Source organism: Hyperolius riggenbachi, chromosome 9 (genome assembly GCF_040937935.1).
Source record: "Hyperolius riggenbachi isolate aHypRig1 chromosome 9, aHypRig1.pri, whole genome shotgun sequence".
Lineage (NCBI taxonomy): Eukaryota > Metazoa > Chordata > Amphibia > Anura > Hyperoliidae > Hyperolius > Hyperolius riggenbachi.
Genome location: NC_090654.1, coordinates 21,423,592 through 21,443,292, shown reverse-complemented (window position 1 = coordinate 21,443,292; position 19,701 = coordinate 21,423,592). Strand labels below are relative to the sequence as shown.

At 47.4% G+C, this 19,701-nt stretch overlaps 1 protein-coding gene across 1 annotated transcript in view; it reads left to right on the top strand.

Annotated features, from left to right (window-relative positions):
* Positions 1–6,182, top strand: part of LOC137531497 (extracellular serine/threonine protein kinase FAM20C-like) — an 81,149-nt gene extending 74,967 nt beyond the window's left edge. The window contains exon 10 of the mRNA XM_068251414.1: positions 5,945–6,182. Within this exon, the coding sequence (XP_068107515.1) occupies positions 5,945–6,173 (229 nt within the window). The 3' untranslated portion in view covers positions 6,174–6,182. The remainder of the gene's footprint in view (positions 1–5,944) is intronic.
* Positions 6,183–19,701: the final 13,519 nt, after the last annotated feature.

Here is a 19,701-nt window from a genome sequence, read left to right as displayed (position 1 = left end):
TCACATGTAAGTTGATGGGTTTGACATAGCAGCCAACTGAACTCCCTGTAATAAACTGACACATCTACACCAATGAGGCTCATCCTGACTTTTTTTTTTGGTTGCCCGAGGAAGCGGGCTACAGACCTACGAAATGCGTTGCAGTATTTTATTGGTGTAAGAAATAAACTCTTGTTCTTATTTAATACTATACTATAGTGTTGTCTGTGGGGAAGTAAGCCCACTGTAACCCCACCCCCACTTCCATTTTCAAAAAGTTTTTTACTCTATCTTATACTGCACTGGCGCCTCTATTCCTACAAAAAACACCTATACACAAATATTTGTCCGAAGTTCAGCAGCCGTGTTGCAGAAAAAAAGTTCAGCAGTTTTATCAAACGGACAAAAATTACCTCAACAATTACATTATGCGTAGGTACAATACGTTTCACTGGGTCAATTCTCTAATTGCGATAGGTGAAAAACGCTCACGCACATCTTGACGGGAGTTTGAAGCGTAGGTTGGTAATTACCTCGTGGTGTCGGTTCGGGTTCATTGTCTGCACAATATCAAAGAGTTCTTGTGCTGCCTCATTCCTAATTATATACCGTTTAAAGTTGTCTTATGCGAAAGCGTCTTACCTTGGTTTCGGTTGAAGAAAGACAGTTGTTCCCACTCTTTACATTCATGTACAGGGCCGGGCCGAGGCATAGGCTGGAGAGGCTCCAGCCTCAGGGCGCAGTGTAGGAGGGGGGCGCACAATTCATTCAGTTGTCATTCCTAATTGTGTATGAAGCAGAAAGAAATAAGAAAAGGGGATACATAGCAGTTACTGCAAACCAGATAACTAGATATTAAGGTGTTGGGGAGGTTGTGGGCCCTGTGGCCCTCTTAGTCTAATAGCAATCAGTGTGTGACGGCTGGGGTGGGAGGGATGGAGGGGCGCACTTTGCTGTCTCAGCCTTGGGTGCTGGAGGACCTTGTCCCTGCTCTGTTCATGTACCTTAATTACTGTAAAGTTTCAGTGTTCTGTATGCCTCCATTGTCTTTGGGTTTGTTTTTCTGTGACACTACATAAATGGTTATCACTTGCTGCACCAAAATGTTATATTACTGGGAAGATCTGATAAGAAACCTGTTTGTTTTTATTATAATCAATGGGGATAGATGGGTAATTCGATATGTGACATACTGTAAAATAAGAATTGTGTGATCCATGTAAGAATAACAAAAGTTTGCTTTCTTAAAACAGAAAGAATTTGCGATAATTCAGGTTAGAGTGAGCTTGAGATGTCTCCCACAATGCAACACTGCTGAATATATGCAAATTAACCATTGTTACCCTTAGAAGCTAAACACACCTCCAGAACCGCTGGAATGCAATGATGTGTTAGCTTGTTAATTTGTACAGAGCCATAATAATCCAACATGCATACAGACTGTTACGGATTGTTTGATCCTCATCAGTGCATAGCATGGATTAACTTGGCTCTATGCAGTAAGGCTTGTAACACCGAGAGGTACAGACTAACCAGCAAGCTCATGGTGACCCAGAACTCATTGGAGTGTGTAAGGGACTACAATGGTCCTAAAAGCCCCCTTACTAAGATGTTAAGAAAAACAAAAGTTTGCTTTCTTAAAACAGAAAGAATTTGCGATAATTCATAGTATGGTGTAGTATGTAGTATGTATAGTATTCAAAGTATGGTATAGTATGTAGGGCCGGATTTGTACTCTTTACTGCCCAAGGCCACTGTCACCAGCCGTCCCCTTCAGTATAGGTAGCGAGATGACCCCTCCCCTTCCCTCCAGTGTATAGGTAGCAGGATGACCCCTCCCCCCTTCCCTCCAGTATAGGTAGACAGATGTCTCCCTTAATCCCTCTTTTTCCCACCCCTGCAGCTTTCAGTATATATAGCCAGCTCACCTTCACACCACAGCAGCCATCAGTGTCACTAATTTCTCCGCTCGTCTCCAGTGCAGAAGCTTCCTCTTCCTTTCTGTCTCCAATGCTGCCCAAGTCCATAGCCGCCGGCCACAATGCACACGTGCACAGAGAGCAAGGTGGCTGCTGCACGCATGGTGGCCACTGCACAGGCTGCTGACCGCAGAGTACCTGCATTGCAGCATTTGCAAGCTTGCAAATGCTGCACCACTTTAGCCTGCTGCTTTGGTGCCCCTGATCCTGTGGTGCCCCAGGCCATGGCCTAGGTGGCCTTGGCCTAAATCTGGCCCTGATAGTATGGAATAATGGTATATTCTAAGTCTAACTACTATTCTTACAGATATCACACAACTCTTATGTACAGGAATCGCTAGATTAAAAATATTTGAGAAAATTGAGAATCTTTTCGGATTAGAGGAAATTTTGGATTTGTCCCATCTCTAAAAAAAAAACCCAAAGCGGTAGGCAGTGTCATTTTAATATAATTTTCCATCACTAGATGGCAATATTTGAAGGCAGGATATCTATTTCAGTTTGAGCTTTTCTGATCATATGACTTTGAGCTAAAGTCAGGTGAGATAAGGTTTTACTGCAGGAAAGTTCAAACAGTCATTACTTCGGCTTTGTTTTATAGCTTAAAAGACAGAGTGTGGTTTCTAAACAGCAAATATGACAGAATGATGCAATGTTTTGAAGAAAAAAAAACTATATAGCTGAAAATAAATATTTGAGACTCTTTTCTTTGCTACTAATGCACTATTCATTATCCGTACTACACACACAATTCATTATATCATACTTTTTTTACGTTTTTTTTTTCTGCTTCAGGTTTGCATTAACGTCCACGGCAATGGTATAGGCAAAAAAATGCAATGGTACTAGTCTATTTTGATCTCCTGCAAGACCTTTCTCGAGCAATTACTGTATATTCTGGCGTATAGGACTACTTTTTAACCCTTGAAAATCTTATGAAAAGTCAGGGGTCATCTTATACGCCGGGTGTCACTGATGCCGGGTGATACGCCCTATCCTGTTACCGCCTCTCAGATATCGCTGCTGAGGAATGTAGTGAAGCGGCGCAGGCGCACATGTGCGAGATCTGAGAGGCAGAGAAGGAGGTACATAGGATACAAGGGCGGGGCCAGAGGGGTGAAAGAGGCGTGTTTTATAGACACAGCGAGATCTATTCTTCCATACCGCTCTGATAAACCGGTAGACAGAGAGCTGACCAATCCAACCAGTCAATCGCCTATATACGGTTATACACTGGGTACCACATACAGTACAGCACCAGTATCTGTTCATACACAGCACCAGTATATGATGTTTTTTTAATTTTTATTTGGTGTGCATTGGAAGAGAGGTAGTCTTATACTGCGAGTATGTCTCAAACTCTATATTTTAACTGGAAAAGTTGAGGGGTCGTCTAATACACCCAGTCGTCTTGTACCCCAAAATATACGGTATTTCATGGGCAAACCCAGAAGGCAAACATGATAATTAGTTGGTGATGTTGGGCACTAGACATATGACCAGTGAGGAATACCCGAGCAGCTCTCGGGACTGACTCATGGTGATGATGCTGTATGTGTCCCCCGGAGCTATTCGGGTAATCTATGAAGTTGAAGACTGTAAAGTGGATAAGGTAAACCTTATGCAAAATAAACACAGAGACACCAGGAGCCCGGATAGTGTAATACATTCACAATTGGTGTGGAGCAGGGCCGGGCCGAGGCATAGGCTGGAGAGGCTCCAGCCTCAGGGCGCAGTGTAGAAGGGGGCGCATAATTCATTCAGCTGTCATTCCTAATTGTGTATGAAGCAGAAAGAAATAAGAAAAGGGGATACATAGCAGTGACTGCAAACCAGATAACTAGATATTAAGGTGTTGGGGAGGTTGTGGGCTGTGGCGCCTCTTAGTCTAATAGCAATCAGTGTGTGATGGCTGGGGTGGCAGGGATGGAGGGGCGCACTTTGCTGTCTCAGCCTTGGGTGCTGGAGGACCTTGTCCCGGCTCTGGTGTGGAGTAGTTTAAATTGGAGACTGTGGTACTCACAAGGGTGGGTTGTAAGCCTGAGAAACCATTCAACCAGTCAGGGGTGTAACTAGAAATGATTGGGCCCCCCTGCAAAACTTTGGATGGGACCCCTCCCTCCAAAATCCCTCTCCATGCCCCCCACACTTTCTGCACCAATAAACTGAGAACCAATGTATATTCAATTGGCACACTTGAATGTGTTTTCCCCATGCAGATAAAAACAGACAGCAGTGAAGCACTGCAGGCATTTTCTCTATCAATTACATTAGCTCCAAGAATACAGAAAACCGACAGATGAGTGTGCTCCCAGCCTTGGCTTATTACACTTACTCTGTCCATCTCTGATGGAGCAGAACTGGCTGTGCAGACTTCTTTAGCATCACTACAGTACAGAGGACTTGGGAAGGGGTGGAGAGGTTGGAGGCGGGGCACTGTACAGAAGAGCCTGCAGAACACTGAATAGAGACTGTCTACAAATATTTATCTGCAAAACTTTGTATAATTCCTTATCAGTGGCTGAGCAGATGCAGTCATGAGAAGAATTGTGCAGAAAGCATAAAGTTTTTTTCTCTCCTTGCCCTTAGTTGTCAGTCTCCCAGGATGAGGCCCCGTGTGGCTTCTGGGCCTCCCTGCTGCTGCTTTCCTTGCAGGGTCTATTGTTATGCCCCTGCAACCAGCACCTTTGGAGAATAACCGTCTCCAGGTGGGTGCGGGAAAAAACCAGGACCAAGAACCCAAAGGCTTGAGGAGGTCACCCCTCAGGGGGAGGGGTGTATGAAACCACAAAGGATGAGAGGCGCAATCCCATTGTGATTATCTTATTGCCGGGACAAGGTCCTCCAGCCCCCAAGGCTGAGACACCAAAGTGCGCCCCTCCATCTCTCCCACCCCAGCCGTCACACACTGATTGCTATTACACTAAGAGGCCCCTCCCTCATCCCTCCCACCCCAGCTGTCACACACTGATTGCTATTAGACTAACAGGCAGCTCAGGGCCCACAACACCTTAATCTCTAGTTATCTGGCTTGCAGTCACTGCCATACCTCTTCCTTTTTTATTTCTCTTTCCTTCAAACACAATAGGGGAATGATAGCTGAGTGACTTGTGCGCCCCCTCCTACACTGCGCCCTGAGGCTGGAGCTTCTCTCGCCTCTGCCTCAGCCCGGCCATGCGCCCCCTCCTACACTGCGCCCTGAGGCTGGAGCCTCTCTCGCCTCTGCTTTGGCCCTGCCCTGCACCCCCTCCTACACTGCGCCCTGAGGCTGGAGCCTCTCTCGACTCTGCTTTGGCCCTGCCCTGCACCCCCTCCTACACTGTGCCCTGAGGCTGGAGCCTCTCTCGCCTCGGCCTGGCCCTGTGCCCCCTCCTACACTGCGCCCTGAGGCTGGAGCCTCTCTCGCCTCGGCCTGGCCCTGCACCCCCTCCTACACTGCGCCCTGAGGCTGGAGCCTCTCTCGCCTCTGCCTCACCACCTCCCTGCGCCCCCTCCTACACTGCACCCTGAGGCTGGAGCCTCTCTCGCCTCTGCTTTGGCCCTGCCCTGCACCCCCTCCTACACTGCGCCCTGAGGCTGGAGCCTCTCTCGCCTCGGCCTGGCCCTGTGCCCCCTCCTACACTGCGCCCTGAGGCTGGAGTCTCTCTCGCCTCGGCCTGGCCCTGCACCCCCTCCTACACTGCGCCCTGAGGCTGGAGCCTCTCTCGCCTCTGCCTCACCACCTCCCTGCGCCCCCTCCTACACTGCGCCCTGAGGCTGGAGCCTCTCTCGCCTCTGCCTCACCACCTCCCTGCGCCCCCTCCTACACTGCGCCCTGAGGCTGGAGCCTCTCTCGCCTCTGCCTCACCACCGCCCTGCGCCCCCTCCCCTGCGCCCCCTCCTACACTGCGCCCTGAGACTGGAGCCTCTCTCGCCTCTGCCTCGGCCCAACCCTGGGTAATCTATAGTAATTTTCATACTGTAGCATTCTGTTTATTTTCTTCTAGGATTAAGAAGTCGACTCTGCTGCGTCTTGAACTTCTGGCCACCGAGCCGTATCTCCTGAGTGACGTCATGCGGGAGTCCTTGTCTGAAGACCCTCTTACCCCAATCCTGACGGAACCTCATCTCCTCGCTCTCGACCGCAGGCTGAGCTCCATACTGAGGGTTGTGAAGCAGTGCTTACACAAGGAGGGCAAGCAAAGAGTGGTGTACAATGACCTACCTAAAATGTAGCATTAAAACTTAATGACTTGGATTGCTTTTTTTTATTCACACCAAATGCATTTATCAGCGTGAACCCCCTCCTCCCCCCTATAAAGTGGACCTGAACTCAAAACTTCCTCTCCGCTCTAAAAGATAAGCGACACCATAATAAACAGCATAATAAACAGCATAATCCTGCTTTCGGACATATTGCTAACATCCTGAGTTTATCAGTTAATTCTCTGTCGTGGCAGCCAGCTGACACGGCTGAGGGTTCAAATTACAACTTGTGATTAGTCACAGAGAACGGTGGATTAGACAGGCTAAACCCTCTTAATACATACAGCATAGCTCCCAACTGTCCCTCTTTCGGAGGGACAGTCCCTCTTTGGGACCCTGTCCCTCTGTCCCTCTTTCCTCCTCATTTGTCCCTCTTTCAGGACTGTCCCTCTTTCTATGTAAATATTTATATTTCTCTACTAAAAATGTGTTTGTTTGACTCTAAACTTTATTCCCATCCTTTAAGTTGATATATTACTGATTTTAAAATGTTACTATGAAGGAAAATGAACCAGGATAGAAAGGACCAGTGTGGAAATAAAACAACATATTTTCCTTATGAAATCTTTATGGTGTGCGTGACTAGAGGTGTGCCAGGGGCGTGATCAGGGGTGTGGCAGGGGCAGAGCTTAAGTGTCCCTCTTTCTCATCTCAAAAAGTTGGGAGGTATGCATACAGGGTGCATTTCTCTATGTTTTCCTTCTGTCATGTGCAAGAGTTCAGGTCTACTTTTAAGGACCACTACAGCGAAACAAATAAGCAGTTAAAATCTGACAGAAGTAACAGGTTTTGGACTAGTCCATCTCCCCATGGGGGATTCTCAGGGTTTTATTTGTTTTTCTAACTATTTCCTGAATGGCAGTTACTTAGTCTAACTGCCAAAATAGTGTGCAAGTGAGTAGAAAGCCTGGCATTTTATTTTACTAACTAATTTGGCCATTAGACTTAGCAACTGCCATTCAGAAAATGCTTGAGAAGTCAAAGAAAAAGAAAACCCTGAGAGTCCCCCATGAGGAGATGGACTAATCCAAAAATTGTCAGTGCCGTCAGATTTTAACTGCTTATTTTTTACACTATAGTGGTCCTTTAACACATATTTCATATTTATCCGCACTGTCAGTCAGTTAGGGCCCGTTCCCAATAGAGTGATTAGCGGGAGATTCCCGTTAATCCCTGAAGTGCTAGCAATTATTAAAGCGATAGCGCAATATAAAGTATATGGCAGTGATCTCACTGTGGCAATTGCCGTCGATCGCGGGCGATTCGCGGCAATTGCCAAACGCGTTACCTGCAGCATTTTTTAGCGTTTGAAGAGCAATTGCGATCCAGTGCTTATAAAAGTGCTGATCGCAATCGCTCAAAGAACGAATATTTGTTTCTGCGTTAATCGCAAATAAATCACCCACACAAAAGGCTAGCGCTTTGCGATTACAAGTGTGAATGGGTCCTTACTGCCATTGGTGAGCCCTCTGCCCAATGGGACCACTGAATGCAAATTCACTATTATTATTATTTATTGTATTTATAAAGCGCCAACATATTACGCAGCGCTGGAGAATAAATAGGGATACATACATTGCAACAAGGGGTGACAGACAGAGAGGTAGCAACTGGTAATACAACATAGCACAAGGTTATACATACAATCAGGGTATAAAATGCGGTTTACAGAGACCCGGCAAATCAAGTACGAGTTAGTCCATGAGAAGGGTGTAATTGCCGGGGTAGTAAAATTAACCTATTTTAGTTCCTGGACTTGGAAACTACGTCCAGGAACCATGCGCGCTACCACGCGCTCCCGCGGCCGATCGCGCGGGTGCACGCGCGCTCCCGGCCCGCGGTTCGTTAGCCAGGCAATCAGTGAATCGGGCTACGGTGCCCGATCACTGATTCCTCTCCCCCGCTGAAAAAGCGACAGCTTCTCTCGGAAGCTGCGCTTTTTCTGGCTGTTACCTCCCCCATGCGTCTCTCTAAGCGTATGTTACGCTTAGAGTGACGTCATGTAAACAAACTCATGGCCATCTTGTGGCCAAAAAGTAAAAATACAACTAAAAGTAAAAAAAAATAAAACTCGAGACACATTTACATTATAAAACTATTGTTTACATCCCACCCTCCCAAAAATACCCAAATAAAATGTTTAACCACTTCAGGATTCTGCGTACGCTTAACTACGCCCCAGAATCCTGAAGTGGATTGCATGGAAACGGCCACTCGTATGAGCGGCCGTTCCATGTCAGTTCACGGAGGGTGTCTCCGTGAACACCCTGTGAGCCGCCGATCGTGGCTCGCAGGGTAAATGTAAACATGCGGGGAAGATCTTCCCCGGTGTTTACATGTATACGGCGCTGCTGCGCAGCAGCGCCGTAGAGGAGATCGGCGATCCCCGGCCTCTGATTGGCCGGGGATCGCCGGCATCTGATAGGCTAAAGCCTATCCTATCCGGCGCATGACGGCTTTCCGTCCTGCGCCGCACACAGGGGACGGGAGAGGGAGGGAAGGAGGCAGAGGGAGGACTAGTGCTGCGGAGGGGGGCCCCCCCGCTAGGCACAGCAGCGCGGCGGCGATCAGACCCCCACAGCAGGACATCCCCCTAGTAGGGAAAAAAAGGGGGAAGTCTGATCACCCTGCCTGATTTCTAAACTGTGCTGCGGGCTGAAGAGCCCCCGCAGCACAGATCAGCCAAACCACCCGGAATCCGGAAGTGGTTAATATAAAAAAAACAAAAAAAAACATTACAATAATAAAAAAAAAAAACATGTAAATATTTACCTAAGGGTCTAAACTTTTTAAATATCAATGTAAAGATGAAATATTTCTATAATTTTTTTTATTTTAAACTTGTAAATAATGATAGATGCAAAACAGAAAAAATGCACCTTTATTTCCAAATAAAATATTGTCGCCATACATTGTGATAGGGACAAAATTTTAACGGTGTAATAACCGGGACATATGGGCAAATACAATACGTGAGTTTTAATTATGGAGGCATGTATTATTTTAAAACTATAATGGCTGAAAACTGAGAAATAATGATTTTTTTTCCGTTTTTTCTTATTCTTCCTGTTAAAATGCATTTACAGTAAAGTGGCTCTTAGCAAAATGTACCCCCCAAAGAAAGCCTAATTGGTGGTGGAAAAAACAAGATATAGATCAGTTCATTGTGATAAGTAGAGATAGAGTTATAGGCTAATCAATGGGAGGTGAACATTGCTCAAGTGAAAACGACGGAACGCGAATGGGTTAAGGACACACTAAGGGAAGGGGGAGGCCCTGCCAAGGCTTACAGTCTAAAGGGTGGGGGGACACATAAGGTAGGACTGTGGAAAGGGTGATTGACAGAGAGTTAGAGTGTGGTAGATGTGGGGTAGGCTATTTTAAAGAAATGTGTTTTGGGGGCTTGTTTGAAGGTGTTGAAGGAAGGAGCGAGTCTGAGGGGGAGTGGAACATTCCCTGTCCTTAAAAATTTTTAGTTGAACTATCAAGAAGAGTTTTTCCCTTACAATTTATTAAGTGTTTAGAAAAACTGAATAGTGTAAGCAGTGACTGGATAGTGTACTGGTTAAGGGCACAAATTGAAACTAAGTCTAAAGGAAAACACAGGAGCCCTGCAATGTGATTCAGCACCACTGGGTGTCAGAGTTGCTCTAGAAAACTATCTGATGTTCCACACTCACACAAGGGAAAATCAGGCTGACGGAACTTCTGCAATTTACATTGGGTTTTCTGCTCAATAGCAGCTCCTAATAGGCTGGCAGAGAGGAAGGGAAGATATGGACATTTTGCCACTCTTATCCCATCTCACAGGGGGTTTGCCTGACACTGCAGTAGAAGTCTGCAAAGCCACAATAGAATTTACTTAGAAGAAGGTGCAGTGGCGACATATGACCACCAGTGATAACACTGAAGGTATTTAAAGAGACACTGAAGCGAGAATAATTCTCGCTTCAGAGCTCATAGTTAGCAGGGGCACGCGTGCCCCTGCTAAAACGCAGCTATCCCGCGACTAAACGTGGGTCCCTTCACCCCCAACCCCCCCCCCCCCGCAAAATCAATGACCAAAATTGGTCGTAGATTTTGCTGCTCCTAGAGGCAGGGCTAACGGCTGCAGCCCTGCCTCCAGTCGCGTCTATCAGTGGCGCATCGCCGCCTCTCCCCCGCCCCTCTCAGTGAAGAAAGACTGAGAGGGGCGGGGGAGAGGCGGAGATATGCGCTGACAGACGCGCGTGGGGCAGGGCTGCGGCAGTTAGCCCTGCCTCAATCCGGAAGAGATCCCCGGCTGCTCGGAGGGGATTTGTGAGGTAAGGGACCCCCGTTTAGCGGCGCAACAGTGGCGGTTTAGCAGGTGCACACGTGCCCCTGCTAACTATGAGCTCTGAAGCGAGATTTATTCTCGCTTCAGAGTCTCTTTAAAAGGCTTCAAGTAAGGCCTCTCTCAGATGGGCAGTTGAAGGCAGTGAATTCACCGCCTGTCAGCTGCTGTTGTGACATTGATGTTAGTGCTATATAAAAATACATGATAATAATAATATGGTAGCACATAGACTATGACTACAGTAGGATTAGATTGTGAGCTCCTATGAGGACAGTCTGTAACATGACTATGTACTCTGTAAAGTGCTGCAGAAGATGTCAGCACTACAGTCCTGGCCAAAAGTTTTCAGGATGTCAAAAATATTGGAAATTAGAAAAGTTGGTACTTAAGTTTTTATAATAGCAATTGGCATATACTCCAGAATGTTATGAAGAGTGTTCAGATGAATTCTTTGCCATGAAAATTAACTAAATCCCCAAAAAACCTTTCCGCTGCATTTCATTGCTGTCATTAAAGGACCTTCTGAGATCATTTCAGTAATCGTCTTGTTAACTCAGGTGAGAATGTTGACGAGCACAAGGCTGGTGATCATTATGTCAGGCTGATTGGGTTAGAATGGCAGACTTGACATGTTAAAAGGAGGGTGATGCTTGAAATCATTGATCTTCCATTGTTAACCATGGTGACCAGCAAAGAAACGCATGCAGCCATCATTGCGTTGCATAAAATTGGCTTTACAGGCCAAGATATTGTGGCTGCTAAGATTGCACCTAAATCAACAATTTATAGGATCAAGAACTTTAAGGAAAGAGGTTAAATTCTTGTTAACAAGGCTTCAGGGCGTCCAAGAAAGTCCAGCAAGTGCTAGGATCGTTTCCTAAAGAGGATTCAGCTGCGGGATCGGCGAGCAACCAAGGCAGAGAATGCTCAGGAATGGCAGCAGGCAGGTGTGAGCACATCTGCACGCACAGTGAGGTGAAGACTTTTGGAACATAGCCTGGTGTCAAGAAGGGCAGCAAAGAAGCCACTTCTCTCCCAAAATAACATCATGGAAAGATTGATCTTCTGCAGAAAGTATGGTGAATGGACTGCTGAGGACTGAGGCAAAGTCATATTCTCCGATGAAGCCCCTTTCCGATTGTTTGGGACATCTGGAAAAAGGGGTGTCAGGAGAAGAAAAGGTTCAGCACCATCAGTCCTGTGTCATGCCAACAGTAAAGCATCCTGAGACCATTCATGTGTGGGGTTGCTTCTCATCCAAGGGAGTGGGCTCACTCACAATTTTGCCAAAAAACACAGCCATGAATAAAGAATAGTAACAAAGCACCCTCCAACAGCAACTTCTTCCAACAATCCAACAACAGTTTGGTGAAAAACAATGCATTTTCCAGCACAATTGAGCACCGTGCCATAAAGCAAAAGTGATAACTAAGTGGCTCGGGGACCAAAACGTTTAAATTTTGGAAACTCCCCAGATCTTAATCCCATTGAGAACTTGTGGTTATTCCTCAAGAGGCGGGTGGACAAACCAAAACCAACTAATTCTGAGAAACTCAAAGAAGTGATTGTGAAAGAATGGGTTGCTATCAGTCAGGATTTTGCCCAGAAGTTTATTGAGAGCATGCCTAGTCAAATTGCAGAGGTCCTGAAAAAGAAGGGCCAACACTGCAAACACTGACTCTTTGCATACATTTCATGTACGTATGAAGTGCTTATACTTATAATTATAATTATATTTCAGCACATCACATAAACAACTGAAACAAAGATCTAAAAGCAGTTTAGCAGCAAACTTTGTGAAAACTCATATTTCATATTTCTCAAAACTTTTGGCCAGGACTGTGTACATAATAATAATATGTTAGTAGGACATTAGTCTGTGACTATGGTAGGATTAGATTGCCAGCTCCTCTGAGGACAGTCAGTGACTATAGATGGGCTGAACTGTTCTGCCGGCGAATTGTTTGCAGTGAACAAGGGGTGTTCGAAATTCTCGTCTAACTAAAAAAAAAAATTTTTAATTGTGTTCGCGGTTTTCCCATAGAATTTAGTGAAAGCCAAGCAACCGCCGACTTTAGCAGTTAATAGCCAATAAACACTAGCAAAGATTGCTAGAAAGACCACATTTTCAGCGTATGTGGAGAGGGTACAAGAGGAATCTTTCTTTTTCAAAAAATACCTTATAGTTTTTGAGAAAATTGATTCTAAAGAGAACCCGAGGCGGGTATTTGAAATCTTAAGAGACCACAGAGGCATGTCCTGTGCATAATGACATGCCTCTGGGTCTCGCTATTGCCGCCTCTAGTCCCCCCCCCCCCCGGGGTCTCCGGTGCCCCCCTGTAAAAAGCGCCCAGCTAGCAACAGTCTCCTTGGCACTAGCCATCTATTTACCTTCTGTATGTCATTCAGTGCATGGTGCACCGTATCAATTGTTATGTATAGAGTGCTTGGGGGGGGGGGGGGGGCCCATGTAAATCTTGCACCGGGGCCCATAGCTCCTTAGCTACGCCACTGCCTTCTGTATGTCATTCAGTGCATGCTACCCCACCTCTGTCCCCGCCGCTGCCCGCCTCCTTTGAGCTTCCTCCAATCGGAAGCTAAGCCGCAACCTGGGAGGTACTTCCTGGGTCGCAGTTTAGCTTCCGACTGCAGGAAGCACATGGAGGAAGGCAGCAGCGGGGACAGAGGCGGGGTAGCACGCACTGAATGACATACAGAAGGCAGTGGCGTAGCTAAGGAGCTATGGGCCCCGGTGCAAGATTTACATGGGCCCCCCCCCCCCAAGCACTCTATACATAACAATTGATACGGTGCACCAAAACCTGCCAAGGACAACCACAGTGTCAGGGGTGCAAGAAGGGGATGGGGAGCAGCTTGTTAATGAGTACTACTATTTAAAGCATCTAAAGAAGTGATTATTACCAGCACAGGACCAATAGGAAGCTAATATTGTGCTTGAGGGAGGGCCCTTTGGGGCCCCTCTGGCCTAAGGGCCCCGATGCGGTCGCTACCTCTGCACCCCCTATTGCTACGCCACTGACAGAAGGTAAATAGACAGCTAGCGACAAGCAGATTGCCGATAGCATGGCGCTTTTTACAGGGGGGCACAGGAGACCCCGGGGGGGGGGGGGGGGGACTAGAGGCAGCAATAGAGAGACACAGAGGCATGTCATTATACTGTACACTGGACAGGGACATGCCTCTGTGGTCTCTTAAGATTTCAAATACCTGCCTCGGGTTCTCTTTAAAGTTACAATAGGAGAAAAGTATACATGTAAAGAGACACTGAGCTAAGAAATAAAACATTAGGAGCAGGGACATAAGTCTAGTATTGTTTCCAGTACAGGAAGAGTTAAGAAACTCCAGTTGTTATCTATGCAAAGAAGCCATTGAGCTCCACGACTTTCAGGGCTCGTTCACACTAGGGACGTTTTCGGCCTTTTTTCAAGCGCAGGCAATTTTTTAAAATCGCCCACAAAACGCTTGTGGAATGAGAATCTTTATGAACTATCAGTGCGATTCGCACGCTGTGCGTTCAACAAAGCGATGCCTGGACCATTTTTAGGGCGATTTTGCTATAATGGAAGGTATAGAAAGAGCGCTAAACACTCAAAAAATCGATTTGTGAGGCAATTGCGTTCGCGTTTTAAAAAATAAATACATTGTTTATTCTTTTCCGGGTCAAAGAGTTCGCTTCCTGACTTGCGTCGGGGAGTGAATTAAAAAAATGCTCGGGAAAAGCACCTAGAAAAGCGCTTTTCACAAAAATGGAATGCCCACCCAAGTGCTGGAAATAAAAAAAAATTGCTACAGAAATGCCCCAACGCGAATGCCAACGCGAGCGGAGCGCAATGTGAATGAGCCCTCAAAGTCGCAGAGACCTCTGCCTTCTGAAGCTTGTTATCTCAACTGTCAATCACTGTATTTTCTTTTTCTCTCCAAAGGACAGGTCAATAGTTCACTAGCCTGCTCTGTAAAAACATTTAGAATGCTGAGTAGTGTGTAAACTGCAAATATTAGGGAATGATGCAACGTTATAAAAAACACTATATAACTGAAAATAAAAATATGACACTATTTTCTTTGCTACCAATGTTCTAGTAATTATCCGTACTACACAACCAATTCATTATATCATCATTTTTTTTTTCGCTTCAGTGTCTCTTTAAGTGCGGTAAAGACAGATAATGTAGCAAACCCAACAGTAGTGTAAATTTACATAAATCAAAAGTAAGAGCAATGAATTTCATGACAGGGTTTCCAGGGGGTCCTTACACAGTGTGTACTGACCCCCTGGAAACCCCTCCGAAAACCGAAACGCTTTGGCCAGGGATCGCTATACAGCCGCAATATGGCTGTATAAAGATCCCTGGCAACTTTACCTATTGTTTGAAACATTTTTTCTTTAATGTTCAGAGTGTTGGAAATGTAAAAAAAAAGACGTGGGGTCCCGAACCTCTTTAATCCGCGGATCAGTTCATTTCGGCGCGCGGCTCTGAGAGCCAAGCGCCGTCATAGCAGCAGTGCTATTATGCACGCACCGCGTAGCGGTAATTCGATCCTCTGGCGGCTGCCAGACCCCAAATTACATCTCCCTCCGAGTTGCGACAATTTGGAGGGGGAATTGTATTTAACGCTGCCTCGGAGCTTAGCGGCAGTTTACCGAAATAATATATACCCCTTTAATCCTTTGTCCCCATGCAGGCTGGGATAGCCAGAGGAGAACGACCAAGTGGGGCTTTGCCACACAGTGGTGTGGCTGGGACACATAGTCCCTCCAGGTTTAGAGTGACGCGCGCGCACTCAGGCAGGGAAGATATGACAGCCAGAAGTGAGTCAGCTGACCAGGTTGGTCAGCTGACTCTGGCTCCACTCCTCATTGGTCAAGCACTTAGGGAGGTGCTGGAGAGATGCATGTGTATATATACTGCTAGCTGGTCATTTCCCTGGTGTCTGGCGTTGCGAACACATACGTGGGAGCACTCAGACCTGTAGTCAGATCCTTAAGTGTGCCGGGACCAGCTGGAGCTGTAATCCTACACTTAGCTAGATTCTGTTGATAGCTAAAGTACTAGTTTGATTGTGATTATCTGTTATGACTTTTGCCTGCCTGACTATCCTCCTGAACTCTGATCTTGTACCTTGATATTTCTGATACTCTGTTGCCGAACCTCGGCTCGTCCTTAGACTCCGCTTCTGCCTCCTGATCTTGTACCTCGATATTTCTGATACCCTGTTGCCAAACCCTGCCTGTACTTTAGACTCCGCCTCCACCTACTGTATTTGTACCTTATCTGTCCGTGTGTTTACAACCTGAGGAGTGGAGCCAGAGTCAGCTGACCAACCTGGTCAGCTGACTCACTTCTGGCTGTCATATCTTCCCTGCCTGAGTGCGCGCGCGTTACTCTAAACCTGGAGGGACTATGTATCCCAGCCACACCACTGTGTGGCAATCCCTCCGGTCCCCCATGCGCGGGGTTGGCCGCACCGCTAGCCGTACGGGCGGCGGCCTCCCAGCGCTGGGACCCAGTGGCGATAGGATCGCGTGCACTAACCGCCGCGTCAGACGCGGCGGTTTCTCCGCATTCCGCCATGACTTTAGTGGGAGCAGCCGCCTCACACTGAGCAGAGGCGGCTACTCCTCCGCGCCTCCTTACAGTACCCCCCCCCCCCCCCCCCAGGAGTGGACTCCAGACAACTCCTACCAGGTTTCTCGGGATGTAAGGCGTGAAACTCCTTCCTTAATTAGTCCGCATGCATGCGATTCCCCGGTACCCATTGTCTCTCCTCAATGCCGTACCCTTTCCAATGTACAAGATATTGTACCGAGTTTTGTACAATGCGTGAATCTAAAATCTTTTCTACATCGTACTCAGGTTGGTCATCTACCAACACAGGAGGAGGAGGAGTGGGACCCACATGGACTGCTGGCTTAAGGAGGGACACGTGGAAGGACCTTACCCCACGCATGCTGGCGGGAAGATCAACGGAATAAGTAACGTTGTTGATCTTCTTAGCTACCGAAAATGGACCCACAAACCTGGGGCCCAATTTATCTGAGGGCTGTCTCAGGGTCAAGTGACGTGTGGACACCCAGACCAAGTCTCCTGGCTGGAACTTCCACTCCAACGAGCGTCTCTTGTCAGCCTGACCCTTTTGACTCTGGAATGCCCTTTCCAGATTACTCTTCACCGTCCCCCAGATGTATTTAAATGCCCTCTGCCAGGCTTCCAGGGTTGGAAACGGAGAAGAGGCAACTGGCAAGGGGGAAAATTTGGGCGACCTCCCAGTCACAATCTGGAATGGAGAAAAACCAGACGACGAACTTTTCAAATTGTTCTGAGCGAACTCTGCGAAGGCCAGAAATTTTACCCAGTCATTCTGTGCCTCCGCAACATAACATCTTAAGAACTGCTCCAAAAACTGATTAATCCGTTCAGTCTGCCCATTGGTCTGTGGGTGGTAGCGTGACGAGAAAGACAGCTTCATGCCCATTTGGTGGCAAAATGCCCTCCAGAATCTAGAGATGAATTGGACTCCCCTATCAGACACTATGTTTTCCGGAATGCCATGCAGCCGGAAAATGTGGATGACGAACAGGTCGGCCAATTCCTGGGCCGAGGGGAGTCCTTTCAAGGGCACGAAATGGGCCATCTTGCTGAAGCGGTCGACTACCACCCAAATGACCGACATGCCTTTAGACCTGGGGAGCTCACCCACGAAATCCATGGGCAAATGGGTCCATGGCTCACTCGGGGCGGGCAAAGGCTGTAAGGTACCGACAGGTGCCAGCCGGGAGGGTTTACTCTTAGCACATATTGCACATTCCCTAACAAATTCCCTGCAATCAACTGACAGGGAGGGCCACCAGGCACACCTGGCTACAGGATCCTGTGTTCTGGCGACTCCGGGATGTCCAGCATTTTTATGTGCGTGGAACATTTCTAGGATCTGGAGACGGAAGGGCAAGGGAATGAACATGACCCCTTCAGGCTTCCCTTCCGGGATGTCCTGCTGGAAGGGGCTCAACGTCTCCTTCCAGTCTTCCCAAGTATCGGTTGCAGCCAGCACCAATTTTCCGGGAACAATCGTCTCAGGGACAGAGGGCTGTGCTGTCTCTGGCTCAAAGCACCTGGATAGCGCATCTGCCTTAGTACTCTTACTGCCCGGGGTGTACGTAATCACGAATGAGAACCTCGAAAAAAACAGGGACCATCGAGCCTGACGAGGGCTTAACCTCTTAGCCCCCTCGATGTATTCCAGATTCTTGTGGTCGGTATAAACCGTGATTGTATGCTCTGCTCCTTCTAACCAATGACGCCATTCTTCAAAGGCTAGTTTAATGGCTAAGAGCTCCCTGTTGCCTATATCATAGTTTCTCTCTGCTGGAGAGAATCTCCGAGAAAAATAGGCACACGGGTGCAATCTACCCTGTAAGCCTGAACGTTGAGACAGCACAGCCCCCACCCCGACTTCTGAGGCGTCTACCTCCACAATAAAAGGGAAGGAAGTGTCCACGTGTCTTAGTATGGGTGCTGTGCAGAACAGCTCCTTCAAAGTAGAAAATGCCTGTAGGGCCTCAGGAGACCAGTGAGTAGTATCTGCCCCTTTCTTTGTGAGACTGGTGAGAGGTGCAATAACTGTGGAGTACCCCTTTATGAACCTTCTATAATAGTTTGCAAAGCCCAAAAAACGTTGCAAAGACTTTAACCCCACCGGCTGAGGCCACTCCAGAACAGCGGATACCTTGGCAGGGTCCATAGACAGGCCCGAGGTGGAGATTATGTACCCCAGAAAGGCGACAGATGTAACCTCAAAAATACACTTTTCCAACTTGGCGTACAGCATATTTTGTCTCAGTTTGTTTAGCACAAATTTGACATGGACCCTGTGCTCGGAGAGGTTGTTGGAGTAGATCAGTATATCGTCAAGGTATACAAGCACAAATCTACCCAACACCTCCCTGAATACCTCGTTGATTAATTCCTGGAAGACGGCTGGTGCATTGCACAATCCGAAGGGCATCACTAAGTACTCGTAATGCCCGTCGGGTGTGTTGAAGGCCGTCTTTCATTCATCGCCCTTTCTAATGCGGATCAGGTTGTATGCACCCCTCATCTAATTTTGAGAAGATCTTAGCGTCTGTGATCTGCGTGAATAAATCGTCTATTAATGGCAACGGATAACGATTCTTCATCGTGATTTTATTTAGGCCCCGGTAATCGATGCAAGGTTGAAGACCTCCGTCTTTTTTCTTAACAAAAAAGAAACCGGCCCCCGCAGGCGACCGGGAGGGGCGAATGAACCCCTTGGCTAGATTGTCACGGATGTACTCCTGCATAGCCACTTTTTCTGGTCCAGACAAATTATACAGGTGACCCCTAGGGGGCATACAACCGACACGGAGATCAATGGGGCAATCGAAAGGGCGATGAGGAGGTAACCTATCAGCAGCCTTGGGACAGAATACATCCGAGAATTTGGAGTATTGCTTGGGAACACCCTCCACATGAACCTTGGTCTGACCTAATATCACCTTCCCTAGGCACTGTTGGGAACAGAAGTCTGACCAACTGGTTAATTGTCCTGTAGCCCAATTAATCTGTGGCGAATGAAGCTGCAGCCAGGGCATACCTAGGACAATTGTGGAGGTGGTCATATGTAACACAAAAAAACTTAAACTCTCCCTATGCAGTACCCCAGTAATGACTTCCACCTCTGGTGTCTGAGACAGCGGACGGTCCCTTTGTAACGGGGAGTCGTCCACGGCAGTAACCTGGATAGGTGGATTTACTGGGGTGAGAGGAATGCACAACTTCTCTGCGAACTCGGAACTCATAAAATTAGCCGTGGAGCCTGAATCAATAAAGGCCTCCGTGGCTTCAGATTTGTCCCCCATGTAATCGTACAGGGGAGGAGCAATCGTTTTTCTTTTAGGGGTGTGAGCTGGGCGCCTAGGGTGTCACCCCTTACCACTCCTAGGCGGTAGCGTTTCCCAGCTTATTTTTATTTGGCTTAATGTGACAGTCTCGTACCCTATGCCCCCCTTCACCACAGTATAAACATAGTTGTTCCGACATTCTCCGTCTTCTCTCCACTTGTGTCAGCTTAGACCGACCAATCTGCATCGGCTCAGGTGGAGGCAAGACCGGAGATGATGAGACAGAAGGAGACGGAGTT